The 20,184-nt window shown below is 42.1% G+C and overlaps 1 protein-coding gene across 1 annotated transcript in view; it reads right to left on the bottom strand.

Annotated features, from left to right (window-relative positions):
- The window catches only part of Armc3 (armadillo repeat containing 3), an 81,836-nt gene that overhangs the window by 41,157 nt on the left and 20,495 nt on the right, over positions 1 to 20,184 (bottom strand). Inside the window, exons 7-10 of the mRNA XM_036188193.1 lie at positions 17,222 to 17,416; positions 14,252 to 14,435; positions 1,502 to 1,654; positions 1,293 to 1,398 (exon numbers count right to left, since the gene is read on the bottom strand). Coding sequence (XP_036044086.1) covers positions 1,293 to 1,398; positions 1,502 to 1,654; positions 14,252 to 14,435; positions 17,222 to 17,416 — 638 coding nt within the window. The remainder of the gene's footprint in view (positions 1 to 1,292; positions 1,399 to 1,501; positions 1,655 to 14,251; positions 14,436 to 17,221; positions 17,417 to 20,184) is intronic.

The raw sequence follows: 20,184 nt of genomic DNA, 5'->3' as shown, positions 1-20,184 counted from the left end.
CATGGAGGGGAAAGCATTATCTTATTTCTGAAAGCTGAGTCCAGGAGATTCCTGTCTTGCAAGGCTGTGTTACCTTCTGTGGCGAAAGGAGCATGGCCTTTGGAGTCTGACAGACATGGGTTCAAGTCTCCAGCTCAGCTATTTATACATGGGTGAACCCTAGAAAGTCAGCTAAGATTGCAGAGTCTTGGTCTCATTAGAGATATACTATGTAGAGAACTAATTTAAAAAATAATTACAAAACACATTCCACAGTGTTCCTAGTTGAGAGGAATCTCCACACACACACACCCCACCCCCCCACCCCCACCCCTTCATGTCCATTGCATTTAGAACACTTGTAAAATGCTCTCACTTTCTCTAATGTTTACATCTTTTCAAAATAGATCTTTAAACTCTTTAAAGTTTAGCTATTGCTTTTAATAATGATTTCAAGAATATTTCTCGCATTGCTTACTGTCATTTGCATAAGAACTGAAAGGTGTAAGAGTTTCCAGGAGGGGCTGGGGAGATGGTTCCGTAAAGCCTCGAACATGGGGTCCTGAGTGTGGATCCCAGCATCTATGAAAAGTGCCAGGCATGGTTGTACGCCCCTGTGAGCCTAGTGCTGGGGAAAAAACAAGGATGATTCCCGGAGTTCACTGGCTTTCTTGTCTTGCTGGATTGGTAAGCTTCCGGTTCTCTCTCTCAGGGAGACTGTCTCAAAAAAAAAAAAAAAAAAAAAATACAGGGCATTTGGACTTGAGAGATGGTCAGTGGTTAAGAGCAGTGGCTGTTCTTCCACAGGATCCAGGCTTGATCTCCAGCACCTATATGGCTGCTCACAAGTGTCTGTAAGTCCAGTTCTAGGGGATCCAGTTCCCTCCTCTGGCCTCTGTGGGCACTGGGTACGCACATGGTGCCCAGATATACAAGCAGACAAAACACTGATACGCATAAAATAGTAAAAATTGAATAAAACCAAGTGGAAAGTGATAGAGAATGATACCTGGACTCTATATGCATCTATATAATATGGACACATAAACAAACACACACACACACACACACACACACACACACACACACACACACACACCCCACAGAGGAGCAGTACACACACAAAGACCTAACTTGCCAACTGGGTTTCTCAACAAAATCCAGTATTTGGGGAAATAGGCCAATCAGATAACTACTTTCATAAGAGACCCTGAAGAATAACAAAAGTCAGATTACCTAAACAATAAGAATCAACTTAAAAGCCAAATGTCACCGTCAGGATGCGCTGGACCCGGTGACGTCTCTGCACTTACTTGGCATTTGCTGTGCTGTTGGTCGTCAGGTTTGCCAGGGCCAGGGCGGCTGCCTCCCTCACCTCCTCATTGTCACTTTTGAGCAACTGAACTATCTGTGGAATCCCTACGGAGAAACGAGTGTAAACCCTAAACTGTAAAGAGTTCAAACCCTCCCCCACAGCCCTGAGCGCAGTGACTTCAAAAATGGCAGTCTCCGGTTTACTCACCTTGGGTGTTGAAAAAGTCTTTGCTGCTGGAGTTCTCGCTCATGGCTGAAATAGCTTGGGAAGCAGCAATCTTGGTCCCATCGCTGTCAGATCCCAGGAGGGTCACAAGGCATTTTTCAACCTCTTGTTCGTGAAAAACTTTTCTATTTTCAGCTTTCATAAGCCAAAAGGAAAAGCAAGTCAGAACTTTCCTGGTAAAAACTGCATTACTATTTACCACTTGATAGATATATAGGCCATGTGCTAACTTTAGTGTTCAAGCCTGGACTAAACAGAATGTGTGCCTAGTTAACCTTCAGAACACAGCCAGGACACAAGGGAATGATGGGTGCCACGCTCATTCTGTATGGCCCCATCTGCTGTGCATCAGTACTGTGGTAGGGAGCATTGTGTGGTAAGATGTTCACATTCAGAATTCATAAGCACTTAACACTCATCATGAGCTGATTCAGGCTCTCTAACAATGATCTCCCACGCTCTCTCTCCATTGCAGCAGTATCCGGTCCTGTCAGCAAAGACGTTCTGGCCTTGGCTCAGCTGTCTCAAGCAGCGGGCCTTAGGCAGGTAACCAATCAGGAGCCACATCCTGGGAGCCCATCGATCCTGTCTTTCTTCCATGGACAGGCTTCAGGCTGGTCAGAACGGTGGTATCTCATTAAAAAGCTTCAGTTAATAACATTGAAAGTATGTGGCTTCTATGATAGTTTTTAATGTATGAAGTCATTATTAATTTTAAAAATGCAGAAAATTTTTCCAGAGACTGACCACATTTAAAAAAAAATGGCTTAGTTGTATCATTAAGCTTTCCCTGATGGCTCTGAGTCAAATCCTAAACAGAACACTCAGCATGAATTCTATCAGGACAATCTGACAAGATACAGTAGTAATTAATGTGAAAAGATCAACTTTCAACTTTTGAACACATAATTGTTGCACTCATAAATTCAGTATATATGTAAAAACTGGAAAGATTAAAAAAATAGTTTAAGTAAATACTTTGGGCAATTAGATTTTTTACAAAATAATTTAAATAAATACTGTGGGCAATTAGTTTCCCAACCCTGCTGGGAATATTCTCAAAATCCAGCTGTGTTCACCAAACCTCAAAAGTGCTGACTGCAGTGTGGCTATAATAGATTTAAAAGCTGAATTAACATAGTAACCAAGTACTTTCACCGAATCTCTGTGCCAAGAAGTATTTGTGCTGTAATTATGCAGATAATAAAGACGCTAGACAGTAACGTTACTAATAGAGTAATGCCCTTTGAGAATAACAGTGTGCTGACATAAAGCGGGAGGGAGCCAAACCAAACTCGCCTGTAACGCTTGTCCTTGCCCAGTCTCGGGAGTGGCCATTGCCCTACCTTTGCTCAATGCTGAGATGTTATGCTGAGATGTCAGTTAGCACCAGCCCATAACACCATAGGCAATTAACACCTTCCCACCTCTGACTACAGCCAGGTCAAAGGCATGCTGACCCTGCTTCCCACAGTGGGAAACAAGAGTCAAAACTTTAAAAATGAGTGTTACTTGTTTATATGTCTCAACTGTTTTTGACAAACAATGAAAACATACACACTTATCTAAAAAAAAAAAAATACTGTAACGAAAGAAGATAAAGCACAGCCACATTTTTAAATCGATACTGATAGTAGCTTTGTTCTTACTAACAGAATAAGGACTAATACCTGTCCAAACTTACTAATGGCACTTTCTAGCTAGGAAAAAAATGTAAACTTCTACCAAATTATTTACTATCAACAGAGAAATACTAGATGACTTTGTTAATCTTTGCTTTGTTTGAGGGTTTACCAGTGTAACCAAAATAATAATGCACGTCTAATGAATCAGACAGATGGAAGAAGTCAGGACTGTCCACAAGTTATCATAAAAAACAGACAAGAAATATAGGTAGGGTGTGGAAAGAGAGTGGTCTATTGTTAGGCACACAGGGAGAGGTAACTTGGGGTTGTGGACAAGTAGACAGAATTAATACCCCAACAAGAAGGAAATACCCCAGCAAGAGAGGAAGGCACCACCCAGTCCTCTAGCAGAGGCCCAGGAAGGTTGACCTTGGCCCACCCCTGCTTAGATTGAACAGTTTTGACAGCAAATGTGGCTAAAGGGCCAAGTTTGAAGCAGATTGTTACCAAGATTGTAACAGCCCATGCTTTGTATCAGAAGTGGGTTCATGCTGTGGATTTATTAAGACAGGAGGTGTGAATGTTTATAAAATCATCTCCTTCTCTAAGCTTTGAGAACCAAGAGTAAAGGTTTCAGGTTAGATATCTCCTAGTCTGAGAAAATCAAACCACCTAGGTGCCTACTAGATTTGAAGAACCATTTGGCAAAGGTTTCCAGTGTCCCTCTTGTCATTAAAGGCGGAGTTGACTCAGGGAGAACATGCCAGAAAGGACAAAGGAAAGTTACCAGCCAAATCAAATAAGTAGAACTGTAAATATATAACTTTTAGAGCACTGGCCTAGCATGTTGAAGAGACTGGTTTGGTCCCCAGAACTGAGAGAGAGAGAGAGAGAGAGAGAGAGAGAGAGAGAGAGAGAGAGAGCTCATTTTTTCAAGACAAAAATTCTTAAGAGTTGAGACCCGAAAGGCAGATGCTGATGGAGTTGTAATATACAAGAGTACTCCACTGAGTGATGTTAGAGTAGATGGAAGTCCCACCCATTCAGAAATGAACATTCTGCTGGGCAGTGGAGGTTGATTCTCATTCCAATGCTTGCCTAGTATCCCATTATAGCAACATCAGATTATTTGAGTTAATGCATAGGTTTTGAAATTTATCATAATAGAGATCTATAGAGGTCTTGTGCAGAAAACTGGAAATATGTTTAAAGCAGAATGGGCTCTACCCACTTAAATCACCCAAAAGCACATTTGTCAAAAGTCTCAGAGTTAGGATGATGGTTCATAGGGTAAAGTGGTTGCCACACATGCCTAAGGACCTGAGTTCAGATCCCCAGAGCACACAGAAAGGCCAGATACAGTAACACAGGTCTCCGTAATCCCAGCACATCCCTTTGAGGAGACAGGAAGAGAAAGCAGGGGAATCTTTAGAAGCTCTCAGGCCAGCTAGCCTGGTGCACACAGCAGCAAACACCTGAGGCTGTGCATTTCCCTGCACAGTGCTCTTGTGATACACATTTGCTCTCACACATATGTGCACACACACACATACACACAGATAGACACACATGCACACATATACGTGCATAGGCACATGTGTACACACACACACACACACACACACACACACACACACACACACACACATTTAATCTTAAAGGTCCAGAAAGAAAAACTGGTTATTTCATTGACACCTTGAATAAGAATAGAAACAGACATTTTGATTTTCCTTCTGAATCTAACCATTTGGAGAACACAGACAGTAATGGGTTGAAATGAGATTTCCCCAAATCCAAAGACTAAGCACCAAAACCAGAGTAAACAAATACAAAACCATAGCCTAGCATAAATCATGACCCGCAGAATACAACACAGCAGAGAGACTGGTCAAGTTCAAATCCAGCCAAAGGGTGTGTGACTCCATCAAATGAACACTAACACTGAGTGAGTGTGTGCCAGCTTGATCATGCTTGTCCTCGGTTTCCCCATTTGGAGGCTATAATCTGGGAGACAGAGACAGCTTCAGACAGTCCATGATATCTTTGAGGTGACATGCAGAATAATGTCCATATTTAAATGTTGGCAAGCTTACTCTGATCAGATTCTCAAAGAAATTCAAGCCTCCCCTAAAGCCTGAGTTTGGGCATAGAACTTGCCTGTGCTTGGAAGCCATAAGGTTTGGAAGCCATGCGTGGAAGCCATAAGAAGCCTCAGGCAGAGAGAGATTCAGCAGGCATGTCGGAATTAGAGACGGATTTAAGACTTGCAGAGAAGGAAGCAGTGCAGACACTAGTCATAAGTGAGAGTTCTCAGGGGGGTTTTTAGAAGGAGCGAGACATGAGACCGGAAGAGAAGCTTAGTATTGAAATGAACGAAATGCAAAGGGCTTTGGCTTGTCAACTGGGAGGAGAGCTAAGTGAGAGACGTGTTCTAGAAATGGCAAGGAAGACAAGTGTAAGGAGGAGGTGACCATCAACAGTGGGTGTCCAACAGAGCTAGAGCTTAAAAACAAGGAAGATATTTGTTTAAACGATAGTATTTTATGCCATGTTCCTGTCAAATTCTACAAGGCTGCTTTGCAATCAGTGGGTTTAGCAGTGGCGAGAAGCTGAGGAGGTGGAGTTATTTTAAAATTAGCTTGTCTGTCAGAGAGGTTGACTAAGAAAAAAAAGAGAACACGACCACGGGACAAGAGCAGAAAAACTTCTGTAAATTGTTCCTGGTCAAAATTATGCACCTCCGCCTGGCCAGCACAGACACCAGAAGAATACAGTACAGTGATGATGTGGTGCTGCCGTACAAGAACACCCCTGCCACCATCCAAACCTGGACCAAAGTCTTCCCCTGACATCTCAGCTGATGGGGAACACAGGCAAAGGCTCTGTGAGAGCCTCATCTGCTAGCTACACCCAGGCCAAGGCAGGGCAGTCTGCAATCCACAGGAACATTGCAGCTCTACCATGACATAATGGAAATGGAAGAAAAAGGACAGAGGTGCTTTAAAGGCAGTAATTACTTCTCGGGGAATAAAGGTTATGCAAAGCAAAGACAAGAACACAAAATTCAATAGAATATTTACTGCATTGGGGGAAATACCAACACCGGAGAGTGTGGGGAGGAAGGCAGAGACGCATTTTGAGTAACTTTTCAAATTTATTACTTTTTCCTAATTAAAGAAATATTTGTACTTTATGTGGATAAGTGTTCTGACTGCACATATATCTATGTATGTGTGCATTCCTGGTGCCTTTGGAGGCCAGAAGGCACCGGATCTCTGGGACTGGAGTTAGAGACTGTGGTGAGCCACTGATGTGTATTCTGGGAGTTGATCTGGGTCCTCCGCAAGAACAGCAAGTACTCTTAGCTGTTGAGCCACCCTCTCTAGTCCAAGACCTTTTGAATTTAATGAAAAGATTTTACCCAAATTAAGATGAAAAAATACATGAAATAAGAAAAATTAGGCAGGGCTCAGACTGGGACTCTACAAAAAGCAAGACTCAATGAGAGTTAAGGAGAAATGTCATCCAATATTTCTAGACCCAGGTGGATTGCCAAACACATTAAGACAGCAAGCACATTCACAGGTAAGGACTCAAAAACACAAAAGTAGGCTGCAGAGACTGCTTGGAGGGGTCAATTCCCAGGTTCCACACAGAGGGAGAGAACTGACTCTAACAAGCTGTCCTTCGAACTCACACACATCCACACACTCCCCAATAAACATACTGTAATAAATAAAAAAAAATAGCACTCTTGGTTATCTGCAAAATAAATTTTTTAACTGAAAAGTATACCCTGATTAATTTGAGAAACAAATAAAAAACAAAATACAAAAAAAAAAAGAAAAAAATGGCAAACTGTGTATACTGAGATAGACTCTATTTGCCTGGAAATCTAGACTAGAAACATAGATAAAATGTAATGTCACAGTAAATAGATTCTTTAAAAGGAGAGACTCAGCTATTTGGTGAAGAGACTCAGAGACTCATACATAACGATTCCTTTACACACACACACACACAGACACACAGAGAGAGAGAGAGAGAGAGAGAGAGAGAGAGAGAGAGAGAGAGACTTGCCTGTAGTTACATTACTATAACTCTAAAATTTTATTTTTAAAAAGCATAGAAAAATGAAGTATGGAAAACAAAAAAGTCGGAAATGAGTCCGAATACAGAAGTTCATAAATAAATCTAACTTTACATATTTGCATTGCTCTTGGTGGCTGTCAATGGTGATAACTTCCCAGCACCACCCAGCTGTGGGATGCTCAAGGTTCCTCTTTGTTCCCTTTACCCACCTGCACCTTATCTAAACTGTCTCTTGTTTAAGGAATGTTTTGTTTTGTTGTTTCCACAAACCACTTTGATAATATATAATGATCTTGATGCCAAATTAGAACTTAAAGCTAAAACGTATAATTGAGAACTTTTTAATGATTGTGATTAGAAGTGAATATAAATCTAAATTACTTAGCGTTATGCTCGAAAAGCAACAGATACAATATAGCAAGAAGCTTCTAACATACACTTCCTCTGTGATGGGCCATCTAGATTATCTAAAAGGTAACAATATAAACACCTGATCTGACATCCTCCAGAAAATGCATCTGCTGTTTACTCAAGGATGCTCATCCCCACTCCCAGTGTCCATATTTGTCTTCTGGACTGGTGCCTTGCATGCAGGAGGCATCCAGCAAGTGCTGGTTCACTCACAAGCAGAGTCTAGGGTTGGCTAGACCACGTGTATACATTGACATCTCAAAGCAAAACTTGAATTTTAAAAACTGCAAATCAAAACATTTATAAAAAAAAACCCTACAAATAAAAACAAATATTACAATTCAAAATGAGAGATTTTTTTTAACTATTGTCCTGACTCAGAAAGGGACCTCAGGGACATTGAAGGTCAGTCTCTCCAAGTCTGACCCGTGAGCCCATGTGGTTAAGACTGACTGAAAGACTTGCTTCCTAAGACTGAAATTTAAAATCACCTTAAGACAGACCTGTCTTTATATTATAGAAAGTGTCAATGCCTCTTTTTAAAAACGAACTTCACGATATTCACGTCCACACTTCAAAGGGGGGACATTTCACAGTCACGAGAAAGTCCTGAAGATGTAAGAATGCTTACAGGATGGCCTGGGGACAGGATGCAGGCAGAGAGCCTGAAAGGAGGACTCCTGAGTAAGAAAGTCCTGGTTAAAGGGAAGATACAGTGACAAGGCAGAGGCGAAGCCAATACAGATTTAGTCATTAGATCCTAAAATTAAGACTGAGGAGACACGACTTGAAGCTGAAGCGTAGTTATTTTAGAACTAACATAAGGAAGTAGAATCAGAAGACATCAAGTGCCACAAAGAGCTCCAAGACTAGATGCCCGAATTACTTTGTGTTACAAAGGGGAAAAAAATGGACTCCAACAAATGACGCCAGGAAAATTGGCTGTATGCATACAGGAGTGAGAAGTTGGATACTTCCTTAAACTACATGCAAAAAATAGCTCAAAGTAGGCCAGGAACCAAATGATAAGAGCTGAAAGCATGAAACCCTTGGAATATCGGAGGACCTTCATGACAATGGATTTGATAAAACACACTTGGACATGCTGCTGCAAATAGATGAACTGAGCTATATCAAAATAAAAAACATACATGCATCAAATCCCACAATCATCAGAGTAAAGGGGCAACCACACAATGGGAAAGAGTATTGGCTAATCATAGGTAAGGGGTTGGTACCCACAACACATGAAGAAAATCCCTATAACAAAGCAAAGGTGGCCCTGAGAACCCAGAGTCTGGGAGTCTGAGGAAAAGGACCACAAGTTTAAGGCCTGAGTGGTCTACAGGGTGAGTTCAAGTTCAGTCTGGGCACTTAGTGAGACCCTTGTCTCAAAATAAAAAGCAAGAAATGGGTCTCAGAAGACAGTTCAGTCACAAGGATCTGAGTTTGATCCCCCAGAACCCAGGTTAAAAATAAACTAAGCAGCATTGACTCATGCTTATAATCCCAGCCCTGGGAAAATGGAGGCATGTGGGTCCCCTGAGCAGGCCAGTCAGTCAACCTAGGCTACTTGGTAGGTTCCAGGCCAGTGAGAGACCTTGCCTAGCAACAACAACAGCAAAAGAAAAAGGTGAACAGTGCCTGAGGAAGCACCCAAGGTTGTTTCCTGGCCTTCACAAACATGCATTCATGCTTGTACACACACACACACACACACACACACACACACACACACACACACACAATTATGACGTTTCTCTGAAAATTATACACATGTGATTAATAAGAGGATGAAGAAGTTAGTTAACATTGCTAATTATTAGGGAAATATAAATAAAAACAACTATGAGATGCCTTTGTGTGCCTAGTAGGACAGTTACTATCAAACAACTAACAAGTTTTGGCCAGCATGTGGAGAAACTGGAACCCTGGGCATTGTCCATGGGAATGAAAAAAAACAACAGTGCAGCTGTGAGAGAGAACAACATAGAAGCCCCTCAAAAGATTAGAAAATAGAATTAGCATATGTATTCGCAAGCCTTCCTGGTACATACCACAAGAAGTGAAAGCAAAGAGTCAAAGAAATATTTGTTTGTGCACGTTCATAGCAGCTGTGTTCACAATAGCTCACAGGGAAAAGGCAGCTCAACTGTCCATCCGTGCTTGAATGGGAAATCAAAATGTGACACAAACAAAGAAGTATTATTCAGCCTTAAAAACAAGGAAATCTTGGCACATGCTATTATAGGAATGGGCATTATGAGGACAGTATGCCAAGTGCCACACAGCCACAAAGGGACAAATTCTGTATGATCTTAAGAGCATCAAGTGACTGACGACAGCAGTCAAATCTGTCAGGACAAAGTTGAAGGGTAGTTGGCAGAGGGAAGTGAGTAGATAGCCATCTGAGTCATTCCAGGTGATGTTCTGCATGTGAAAAGGGTCCAGGAAGAGGAATGTTTTTAATACCGCTGAACTGTGCGCCTAGCAGTAGATACAGAGGTGAATTTTATACTACTAGTGTTACTAGAATTTTAAAGTGGGCACTCATTTCTTTTTCTCCTGCACCTCTTCTGACTTCCCCTTTCAGGGGTTGCATCATGTTATTCTCAGTTGTCCAAGTCAGATACCTGGTCTCACTCCAGGTATCACCTCCTGCCCACCTCAGCCATGTAATCATTCCATAAACACTTACAGAGCCTCTCTGCGGGGCAAAAGCAGGCAGGTGGTTCTGCTTCCATAGTGCCTTGAGTCTGTGCTTACCACATCTGTGTCCTGGCACCATGTATCCGTATGTATGTATGTATCCATCTGTCTGTCTGTCATTCTACCTTCTCTATAATCACTTCAAAATCATGTTAAAACCATACGCAAGACTTGTGTGAGTATATTTGTGGTACACGAATGTGTGTGCATGTACAGGGAATGTGCATGCCTATACCTATATGTTTGGAAGCCAGAGGTCAACAGTGGGTATCTTCCTCTATTGTTCTCCCAGTTATTTTTGAGACTGGGGCTCTCACTGAGCTTGGAGCTCACCAGTTTGGCTAGACTGGCTGGCTGGCAAGTTCCAGGATCCTACTGCCCCTGCCTTCCAGTGTTGGGATCCAAACTCAGGTCCTCAAGCTTGCACAACAAACATGTTAATCCACGGATCCCTCCAAGGTCCTAAGACTTTTGATGATTTGTTTTTATACACATACATTTGTTGGGAGGATGGTATATGCTTTTTAATATATATTTTATGTTTTAATTGGCATACAATAATTATATAGTAATTATACAGAGTCCCATGAGGTGTTTCAGTACATGTATACAATGTGTAATAAACTAGTCAGGGTTTCTGGAATCTGCCATCTCAGATATCTATCATTTCTTGAGTTAGGAACACTAAAAATGTTCTCTATAGACTGTTTTGAAATGACTATTGTCATGCAGTTTATCCCACTGTGCTGCAGGGCATCAGAAGGGCTGTCTCCATTAACCCTTCCCTCTCCACCCCCTTCTCCCAGACTTATTGTAGACTCTGATAACACTGTTCTAGTCTTTTCTACTGTGGAATCAATTTTGCAGCTTCTACATGTGAGAAAGCATGTTATTCATATTTCTGTCAGGGTACTTTCTGGATGCGTGTGTGTGTGTGTGTGTGTGTGTGTGTGTGTGTGTGTGTGTGTGTGTGTTGCTGAGCCTCATGCATGCTAAGCCAGCATCTTACCTCTCAGCTATACCTGTAAGTCGTCCCAGGTAACCATCTTACTTCACCTAGATCACCATAGTAACCTCCTCCTGGTCCTCTGTGTTGGGTGATACATCCTTCCAATCTCTTCTCAACCCTACAGTGAGAGTGCTCAAGTACAATGTTCTCTTCTCACTCTGTCTCTTCAGTGGCTCTTCCTTCATGTGAAGTATCTTGGTTTACAACGATTTCTCATTGCTTCTCTAGCCTTGACCAACACTCTCAATGTTCTGCTGTGTTCCATTCATTAGGCATTCTGCAAATTTTCAGCTCTGGAACTTTCTACACTCTTCCAGCCTTCATACACTTTTCCTTTCAGTGAACATCCCACCCAGATCTTCTTTGCCCAGGAAACTTTCACTATCAATTCCACATCTGAACTTGTAAAGCTCTTATTGGAACCTAAGACTTCTCTACCCTGAGTTTTCATGTAGTTGTCTTCCATGGTGATCCTGTGTTTGCACAAGCATGGTTGGCACATCTTTGTAAGTGCCTGCTTGCTTGCCTGTCTCAGTTTGTGTAAAGAAAATCACGAATGGATAGACGAATGGACAGGTTTTAGGTGTTGCTCTGCCCTCACGGCCACACAAGCAGGTCACCACAGTTATAGTATCAGGTCGAACACTGAGCCTAGTACTCTGGGCATACTGCCTGTTGCCCTGCCCATGCTCTGTCACATGATTGATCACTGTCAGGTCCAAAAGAAACTCAGGACAAATATCTATCCCTGGTGTCTATTAACATACCAAATCACATGCTGGCCTTCAGGCTCTCTCAGCATCACAAATTCCTGTCACAGAGTCCATGCTGGCACCCTGGCTCTTCCCAGCTCTTCTCACCCTGCCCCCTATCCTAAGCTTCTCCAACACATGGGCTTCCCTTCCCCCAGCTCTTCGTTCCTGTACAACCCTACTATTTTGTCCATGCACTCTCTCTCTTATCTCCCTCTCTCACTCTCCCCATCTCTCTCTCCTCTTACAGCCAAGTCCACTCGGCTGACTATGTTCAGTGTGCTACTTTCTTTCGCTGCTTCCAGATGCCTCTGGCTGTACTCTCCCTCATGTCTACAATAAGAACCTTCCCCTCAGCCATACCTTCCAGCAGTCATGTCCTCACTTTATATGATCTCCGTGAAACTCACCACACAAGTAGGGGCTGCAAGAAATCTAGAAAGACCCAGTCACACCAGGCCTCAGAGAAGATGTGCAAAGCATGTTGGGTGTGACAGTGTTTGTGTTACCATTACACCACTCTTTGGGCCTCACTTCATCAAGAATCCTGGAAGAGAGCGAAAACAAAACTGGCCCAGTGTGACAACATCTAAGCTCCCCTGGAGAGAACCGGAATAAACCAACATTTACCTGTTAGGTCTTGGGCAGTCCATATATCTAGAAATGAGCTCAAGCTAGACTACACAGGATTCCTGGCAGTTAGATAAAAGCCAGCACCCCCCAGGAAGTTGTGAAACAGGTTTTCCTGCCCCAAAAGGGGTCATTTCCCCTATTTCTAGCAGAAGGCACATATGGCTCCACTAATGTACCTGTGGTCACAAATCAAAGCCCATGCTGGTCTCCAGGCTCCTACAGTCTCTACTCACAAGTACTTGTTATGCATTTCAAAGCCTCCAGGATAGCATCCTGATCCTTCTCACTTACCCCATGGCCCACGGTGCAGCTAATTCTTTTTTTTTTTTTTTTTTTTTTTGGTGGAGCTGAGGATCGAACCCAGGGCCTTGCGCTTGCTAGGCAAGAGCTCTACCACTGAGCTAAATCCCCAACCCCTAAGCTCATTCTTCTTACTATTCGCTCTTGCAATCATACACTTTCCACTTTTCTCTCTAGCAGATAACTCTGGCCATGTCCAGGATGCTTTCTTTTCCCTCTGTTCCATGCTCTTCCAGACACCTCTGATGTTCTTTCTGCCTCCCAATAAAAACCTTCCCATAATGGAGAGGTCATTTTAGAAGTTTCTTTACTGAACCCCCTCACATATGTTTCCAATCTTAAAAAAAAAAAAAATCTTAATTTTAGAGCCTATCTTTAGATTTTGTGTTGACACTGTAACTCATGAAGCCCCACTATGCCAATACATACCACACAGTGGACTTGTGTTTGCTGCATTAAAGTTGAGACTTTAGGAAACCCAGTATGGGCTGAAAAATGTTCTCCACTGTGTATACACAGACATATATACAGATGTGAGTATGTATGTTTAGAATGTAAATCATAGAAACAGTCAAAGCTGCCATCATTTCTAAGAGTAGTGATGCAGAAGGGCTAAAATAAGTTCCCATCTTTTATTTACAAAATTCCCCAAATATACATAAATTAAGGCTGTCATTGCATCTTCAGTGCTTGGGATGTAATTAATCACTCCTATTGTATAGACTTATGATAACACAGCATGTCGCAGAAATGAAAACTGTATTATGTACATAGAACCAGTACATTGTTTTCTGTGGCTGTATGACATGGCACTGCTGGCTTCTGGCCGAAACTTGACGGTCCTTGGATGTCACTTGGAGAGTGGATCTCTCAAAACAACCCTTTCTGAATCACAAATACCATGTGTATTCTGTGTTATTCCAGTTTCAGGAGAAATAAAGGCTTAAAGCTTAAGAGAACTCACACTGAACTGCTTTTTAGAAATGGACGATGATTAAGTGGTATTAAGTTTGTAAACCCCCGGACAAAACAATCTGCAATTTAACTTTTGTTGACTGTGAGATGTTTGGGCTCTAACTATTACATGTTCTGCTCTTCTCGGAGGGGTAGTTAATGCAGGCTCTAGCATTTATAAGTATTCATCAGAATTAAGAATGCAAGAGGAAACTTTGTGTTGAGCTTATGTTAAGAGGACACATACGATCATAAGCCGCCTTAGTAATGGCTTTGGCCGCGTTCTTCTGGATGTCCGGAATTGTCGAGTTCTCTGCAAAGGAAAGCAGTTTTCTGAGGCCCCCTGTCTGCTGCAGCAGCGCCATTGTGTCCATATCCTCCAGGCAATTGGCTATCACAGCAAGTGCTTCTACATGAAGGTCATTTAATTCCTAACAATAAAAACAAACACAACTCGAAAGTTGTCCTCTTGGTTGCTTCACAAGTTGCTACAACAAAATACTTGACCAAAGCAACTTAGGGGAGAAAGGCTTTATTCCAGCTTATGGTTCCCAGAGGATACAACCACAACCAGGAACATAAGGCTAGACACTTACATTGCATGGGCAGTCAGGAATAATAGCGAGAACAGGAAGTGGAACAAGGCTACAAACCCTCAAAGCCCGCCCTCAGTGATGTACTTCCTCCTGCAAGAACCTTCCTAAAGGTTCTATGACCTTCCCAAACAGCATGACCATCTGGGGACAGCATGACACATGTCCTATGGGGGACATTTCACAGTCAAACCACCACAATGGTGTTAAAGAAAATTACTCCTCAGCTTTTACTAAGAGAAGTGGCACTCGTCAGAACATAGTGTGATTAGTTCTGTGTTGACAGAAGCCCAAGGAACCAGAAGTTCTTTTCAACAACTCACCTCCTACCACTTGACCCCTCTTTTCCCATTTCCCTTACTTCAAAATGTTTTATGGATAAAATAATAAGGGAAATGTCCAGTAATTACAGTCAATTGAAATTGTTCATATTATCTTCCACCAAACACAAATCTAAAATCCCCAAAGGGAAAAAAGTACAGATATTTTTGGTAGTACTGAGTATGGAACTAGCTTTGTCCATGCTAGGCACGCTCTCTAACACTGAGTTGTAGCCTCCAAATCAATAAGCAAAGAAGAGATTTTCTATGTAAGGGCAAGTTGGGTTGCCAATCAAAGGAAAGGTAGGTCTAGAAATATGAGACCTTTTAGTGTATCTCTTGGTATTACCACACTGTGATTAAAGCCACTGGAATGTGGCAGTCTGTTCAAAACTTATAATGAATAACCAGGTGTGGTGGTGCACAATGTGGAAGGAAGATGACTGGTGCTAGTTCCAGGTCAGCTGGGGACACACACACACACACACACACACACACACACACACACACACACGCGCCCACGCACGCACACACGCACGCACGCGCGCGCACACACACGCACACACGCACACACGCGCACACACGCACACACACACACACACACACACACACACACACACACACACACACACGCACACACGCACACACGCACACACGCACACACACACCAAAACCAAACAGACAGGCAAACAAACTTACAATGACCTGATCCATTCTAGTGTTCAGTAATTAAGGTGAGTCATCTTACAAGTTAAGAGCTCTGATCAATTGAGGCTTTTGTTGAGGGCAAAAGGCACCTAGACCAGTGAAGGAGGTAGTGATGGATGTCGGTCATGACCATGTCACTAGTTATAGCTGTGAAAGCTGTAATTGCCCAAGTGTTTCTTCTTCATTTTGGTAGCAATGCTTGACCACGTGTCTGTTCGCATTTGTGTATTCCAAATATATGACTTCGTTTTTCACTCTCTTGTCTTCTTATCATACAATTTGAAATGGTTAATTTTAATTGAGGATTTGGTTTTCATTACCTTTACAATATAAGATTTAAGTTTCTGAAAGTTAAGAAGAATAAATGTCACTCATGGACTTTGTGCTCACTCTAGGGTAAGTGTGGTGAATTTTCTGATAGACACAGGATGGTTGTTTTGTATTAGATGGATGTATGACTTTGTCCTTGTTTTTCTATAAGAGTACAATTTAATTTTAACTTTAAAAATTATGAAGACAGAGCCCAGAGCAACAGCATATTCATTTAACAATAGCACTAAGGAGACAGACGCATGTGAATTTCTGAATTAGAGGCCAGCCTAGTCTACATAGGGAGTTCCAGACTAGTCAGGATTGTAAGTGAGACTGTCTAAAAAAAAAAAAAAACCAACCAGAAGACAGAAGTGAGGGACAAGGGGTGGAGACCAAGTCGAAAGAGCAGCTCAGACAAATTGGCAGCACACCCTATGTAAGTCTTCCTTAAGACTGCTGTGCACATACAAATATAAAATCCTGACACAGAACTAGTGTACAGGGTGTCATGGAATCAAAGGTAGATGGATGTGGTGGGGGAACAGGCTTGTACCAGGACAGCTTTTAACATTGTACTTTATTTTCTCAGTTATGTATCAAGCTCTGGGGTTCATATATTTTAGGAGAAAAATTGAATAATGGTCAGTCTGAAACGTAATAAATTATTACTCAACAAGACTTTAACCGCCTAGATTGTCCCTCTCTCCTTGTTTTTGAAGAGGCACTATGTAGAATTTATTTGATATAATGTAATGAAATGGAGGCCATGGATATGAAATATACGTATAGACACTTGGCTCTGGAATTAATCCTGGAGATCCTTTCAGCATGAATCTGAGCCATATCTATACAGCTAAATGGTCTTCAGCAAAGTGCTAGATTGGTGTTGGTGACTGGAAGATGTGAGACACACGTTGACTCTTCAAGTGGAAGATAGCTTCCTTGTGAACCTTGTGGGAACTGCTCAACTTCACCTCCATTGTTTCTCATTGTATTATAAGGTAAATTGTTCTTCTTGCCTCATCCCACAGACAATCATGATGGATAGAGAGATTAAAAAGTTAATTCTAGGTGTTTCAGAAAAACCTTAAACTTTCAAAGCCAGAAGGCTTATTTTCTATTAGTTCTTGATGGCCTCTACAACTAACCTGCTCTAAGCAGCCTAATAAAGTTTTCACAACCATTAATGAATCACTGCTGTAAACTCTGCCTACTACAATTAAAAACATTCAGACTTTAGGACAACACCTCAAAGAGCTGCATGGATGGGAATACTGCCAATACCTTGGTTTCTAGGATCTTGGAGAGCTGGTCCAGTCCTTGGTTGTCTTTCAGCATTGTCCGAGACTCTTTATCGCACGTGATAACACCCAAGGTTTTGAGAGCCAGCAGCTGGATAATTGGGTACTCCGACTTCAGGAGCTCTAACATCGGAGGGATGGGGTTTAGTTCATGAAGTGTAGTCCGACACTGAAAATCCTGCCGTGAAATGCAAATGAGCACATTTAATAATTTCTACAATAAAATGCAATCTCAAGGATGGAGAGGGTCTACGTTCTGGCAGAGAACATTATTATGGTATAATTTCTCCACTTTTAACTCCAGATTCCAAAATAACTTATAGACAAAAAACAAACAAACAAAAAAATAAACCTCTTAATGGACAGTAAAAAAAAAAGTATTTATTGTTGCTATCTATCACTTGCAGGCTTTATGTTGCTGCAAACTTCTATAAACATTATTACATTAAAATGTATATATAATACAATTCTTTTCACATGAATATACTGTTTCCAATAGTATTTTATGAAATAATGGCACAGGTTCTTTATCTTTGAGGGGTTGTTCGTGAAATAGCTGCATGCATTCACTGCTGTAGATAACCCTGTGTGTGCAAATTTATAGCAGGGTTTTTTCAAATACATGACCTTTAAGTAAAGCCCTTAAGATCTCATAGAGTTGGTGTAGTTACAGTCCTGCATGTGATGAACCAGTTCTGGTAGTAGTAGCCGGGCAAGGGGCATTGTATTGAATATCAGAGAAAACTCTCAAACTTTATTACTAAATCATGATAAAAAAAAAAAAAAACTCAAATGTGATTAAAATAGCATTGAAGGTGAAAAGGGGGGAGCTGGGGAAGTATCTCAGTCAATTGAATGTTTGCCACTTGGCCTGGGGAGATGAGTCTGGACCACCAGAACCCACATAAAGAAAGCAGAGTGGCAATGTGCCCGTATTCCAACTCCAGGGAGACCAAGCAGTTGGATTCCCGGAACTCAGTGGCCAGACAGCCTACCTTAATCATTGAGCTCCAGTTAGTGAGAGACCCTGCCTCAAAAAATAAGGTAGAGGGTAACTGAAGAAGACTAGACGTTGACCTGTGGCCTCCACACTCGCATGCATAGATGTGCATGCACCAACATAAACGTGTATGTACAACACACACACACACACACACACACACACACACACACACACACACACGCCGGGAAAACTCCCACATTCAGCTTAGCCTTCCTTCCTTCATCTTTTACTTACCTCTAATTGCTCAGCTTCTGTCAGGCATAAAAGTTACAAGTGGCCTTTAAAGTCATGTCCCCAGAGACTCAGAATGTGACCACCAGAGAGTCACTGCTGATGTAATTAGGGAAGACAGGGTCAGCCTGGAGTATAGTCCTTAGTGGTGTACTTCTAAGGTAAAACTGATGTCCTCATGAGGATGGAGATGACAAAGACAGAGACTAGAGTGTTGGCTCCTAGCAAAAGCTGGGCAACCGAGGAATGGTTCTGCCCAGTCTCTGGAGGATGTCATATTAACACAGTAACTTTTAACCACCCAGCTTGTGGTATTTAGCTAGAGCAGTCCTAATATCTTCTTAGTCTCCAATGCTTCTGTTAGGAAGAACTGTAAAGGTTACACATCTTATTTTCACTTGAAAGAAAAAGTAGAAAAATGCATCCATGAGGAGTCCTGAGATTAAAACCACAAATCCACATATGGAAAGTTTTAAGTCGCTGAGTGAATTGGATGGAGAGTATTAATTGACAACTACAAATAATACAAAATCATCCCGAGACAAGCCTGTGAGAGATTTTTTAGATTAAGAGTTTCTCTAGCTTTTGAGATTATCTTGATTCTTTTCTCTGATGTTGAAAGACCCATCTTGTCTGTGGGACCATTCCCTGGGAAGCAGATCCTGGACTATTTGAAATGGAGGATGTTAACTGAGCTTGGGAATCCATTGCTTTGTGCTTCTGGACTGTGGATGCCACATGACCAGCTGCTGCATGCTCCAGCCATCTTGACTTCCCTGCCAGGATCTGACTACACACTCTTGAATTACGAACCAGAACCAATTCTTTCTCCTTTAAGCTGCTTTTTGTGAGGGTGTTTAATCCCAGCAACAGGAAAATAAACTGAGATGGTGGGGGAAAGCCCATTGGATCAGGGACAGCGGAAAGAGGCTGGACTTCCTCCAGAGGATGTCTGTTTCAGGAGCACGACGTGGTCATGTTGCAAGGACCAAGCTGCAGAGGCCAAGAAGGTTTTCTGAGTCTCTCTCCATCCCAGTGCCTAGATATTGTCCCTCGATTAGTCCTCTACTCTACCCCTCTTGCCTGCCTTAGGATTTCAGCTAACCTAAAGTTTATCATGCACATTTGGTGGTTGTTAAGAAACCTGAGCAGGAAAAGCAGCAGAGACAGCTGAACTGTTGTGGGTGAAGGCAGGGCCCAGGGAGCATCACAGTGAGGAGGGGAGTGGCAGTTATTTTCTATTATACAGTATATATATCATATAGCCAGATGAGATAGCATTTTGCTGTCGTGAATAATGAATTGCACTGAGCAGACTCGGATGACAGGTTTTTTGTTTGTTTGTTTTTAACTAATCAGCAGTCCAAAGCTTTGGTCATTGACTAGCTGGTGCTCCGAGCCCATCAGGACTGTCCCAGTGGCTTGTTTTTATGAATGAGAATTTCTGGAAAGAAGCTGTCGGCAAAGGCTGGTGCTATCACAGTAATGATGTGCACAGGTTGGACCATTGCTGGTCCAGAGCCTAATTACCTTATCTTGTGCTAGTTTCCGCCTACATGTCTGTGTATCATATGCACATAGTGCCCACAGAGACCGAGAGAGGGCATCAGATCCCCCTGAACTGAAGTTAGAGGTGGATATAAGCAACCATGTGGGTGCTGGAAACTGATCCTGGGTCCACCGGAAAAGCAGCAAGTGTTCTTAACCTCTGA

This window comes from Onychomys torridus, chromosome 5 (genome assembly GCF_903995425.1).
Source record: "Onychomys torridus chromosome 5, mOncTor1.1, whole genome shotgun sequence".
In the NCBI taxonomy this organism is placed as follows: Eukaryota; Metazoa; Chordata; class Mammalia; order Rodentia; family Cricetidae; genus Onychomys; species Onychomys torridus.
The sequence above is the reverse complement of the archived record's forward strand: the minus strand, read 5'-3'. Positions and strand labels throughout refer to the sequence as shown.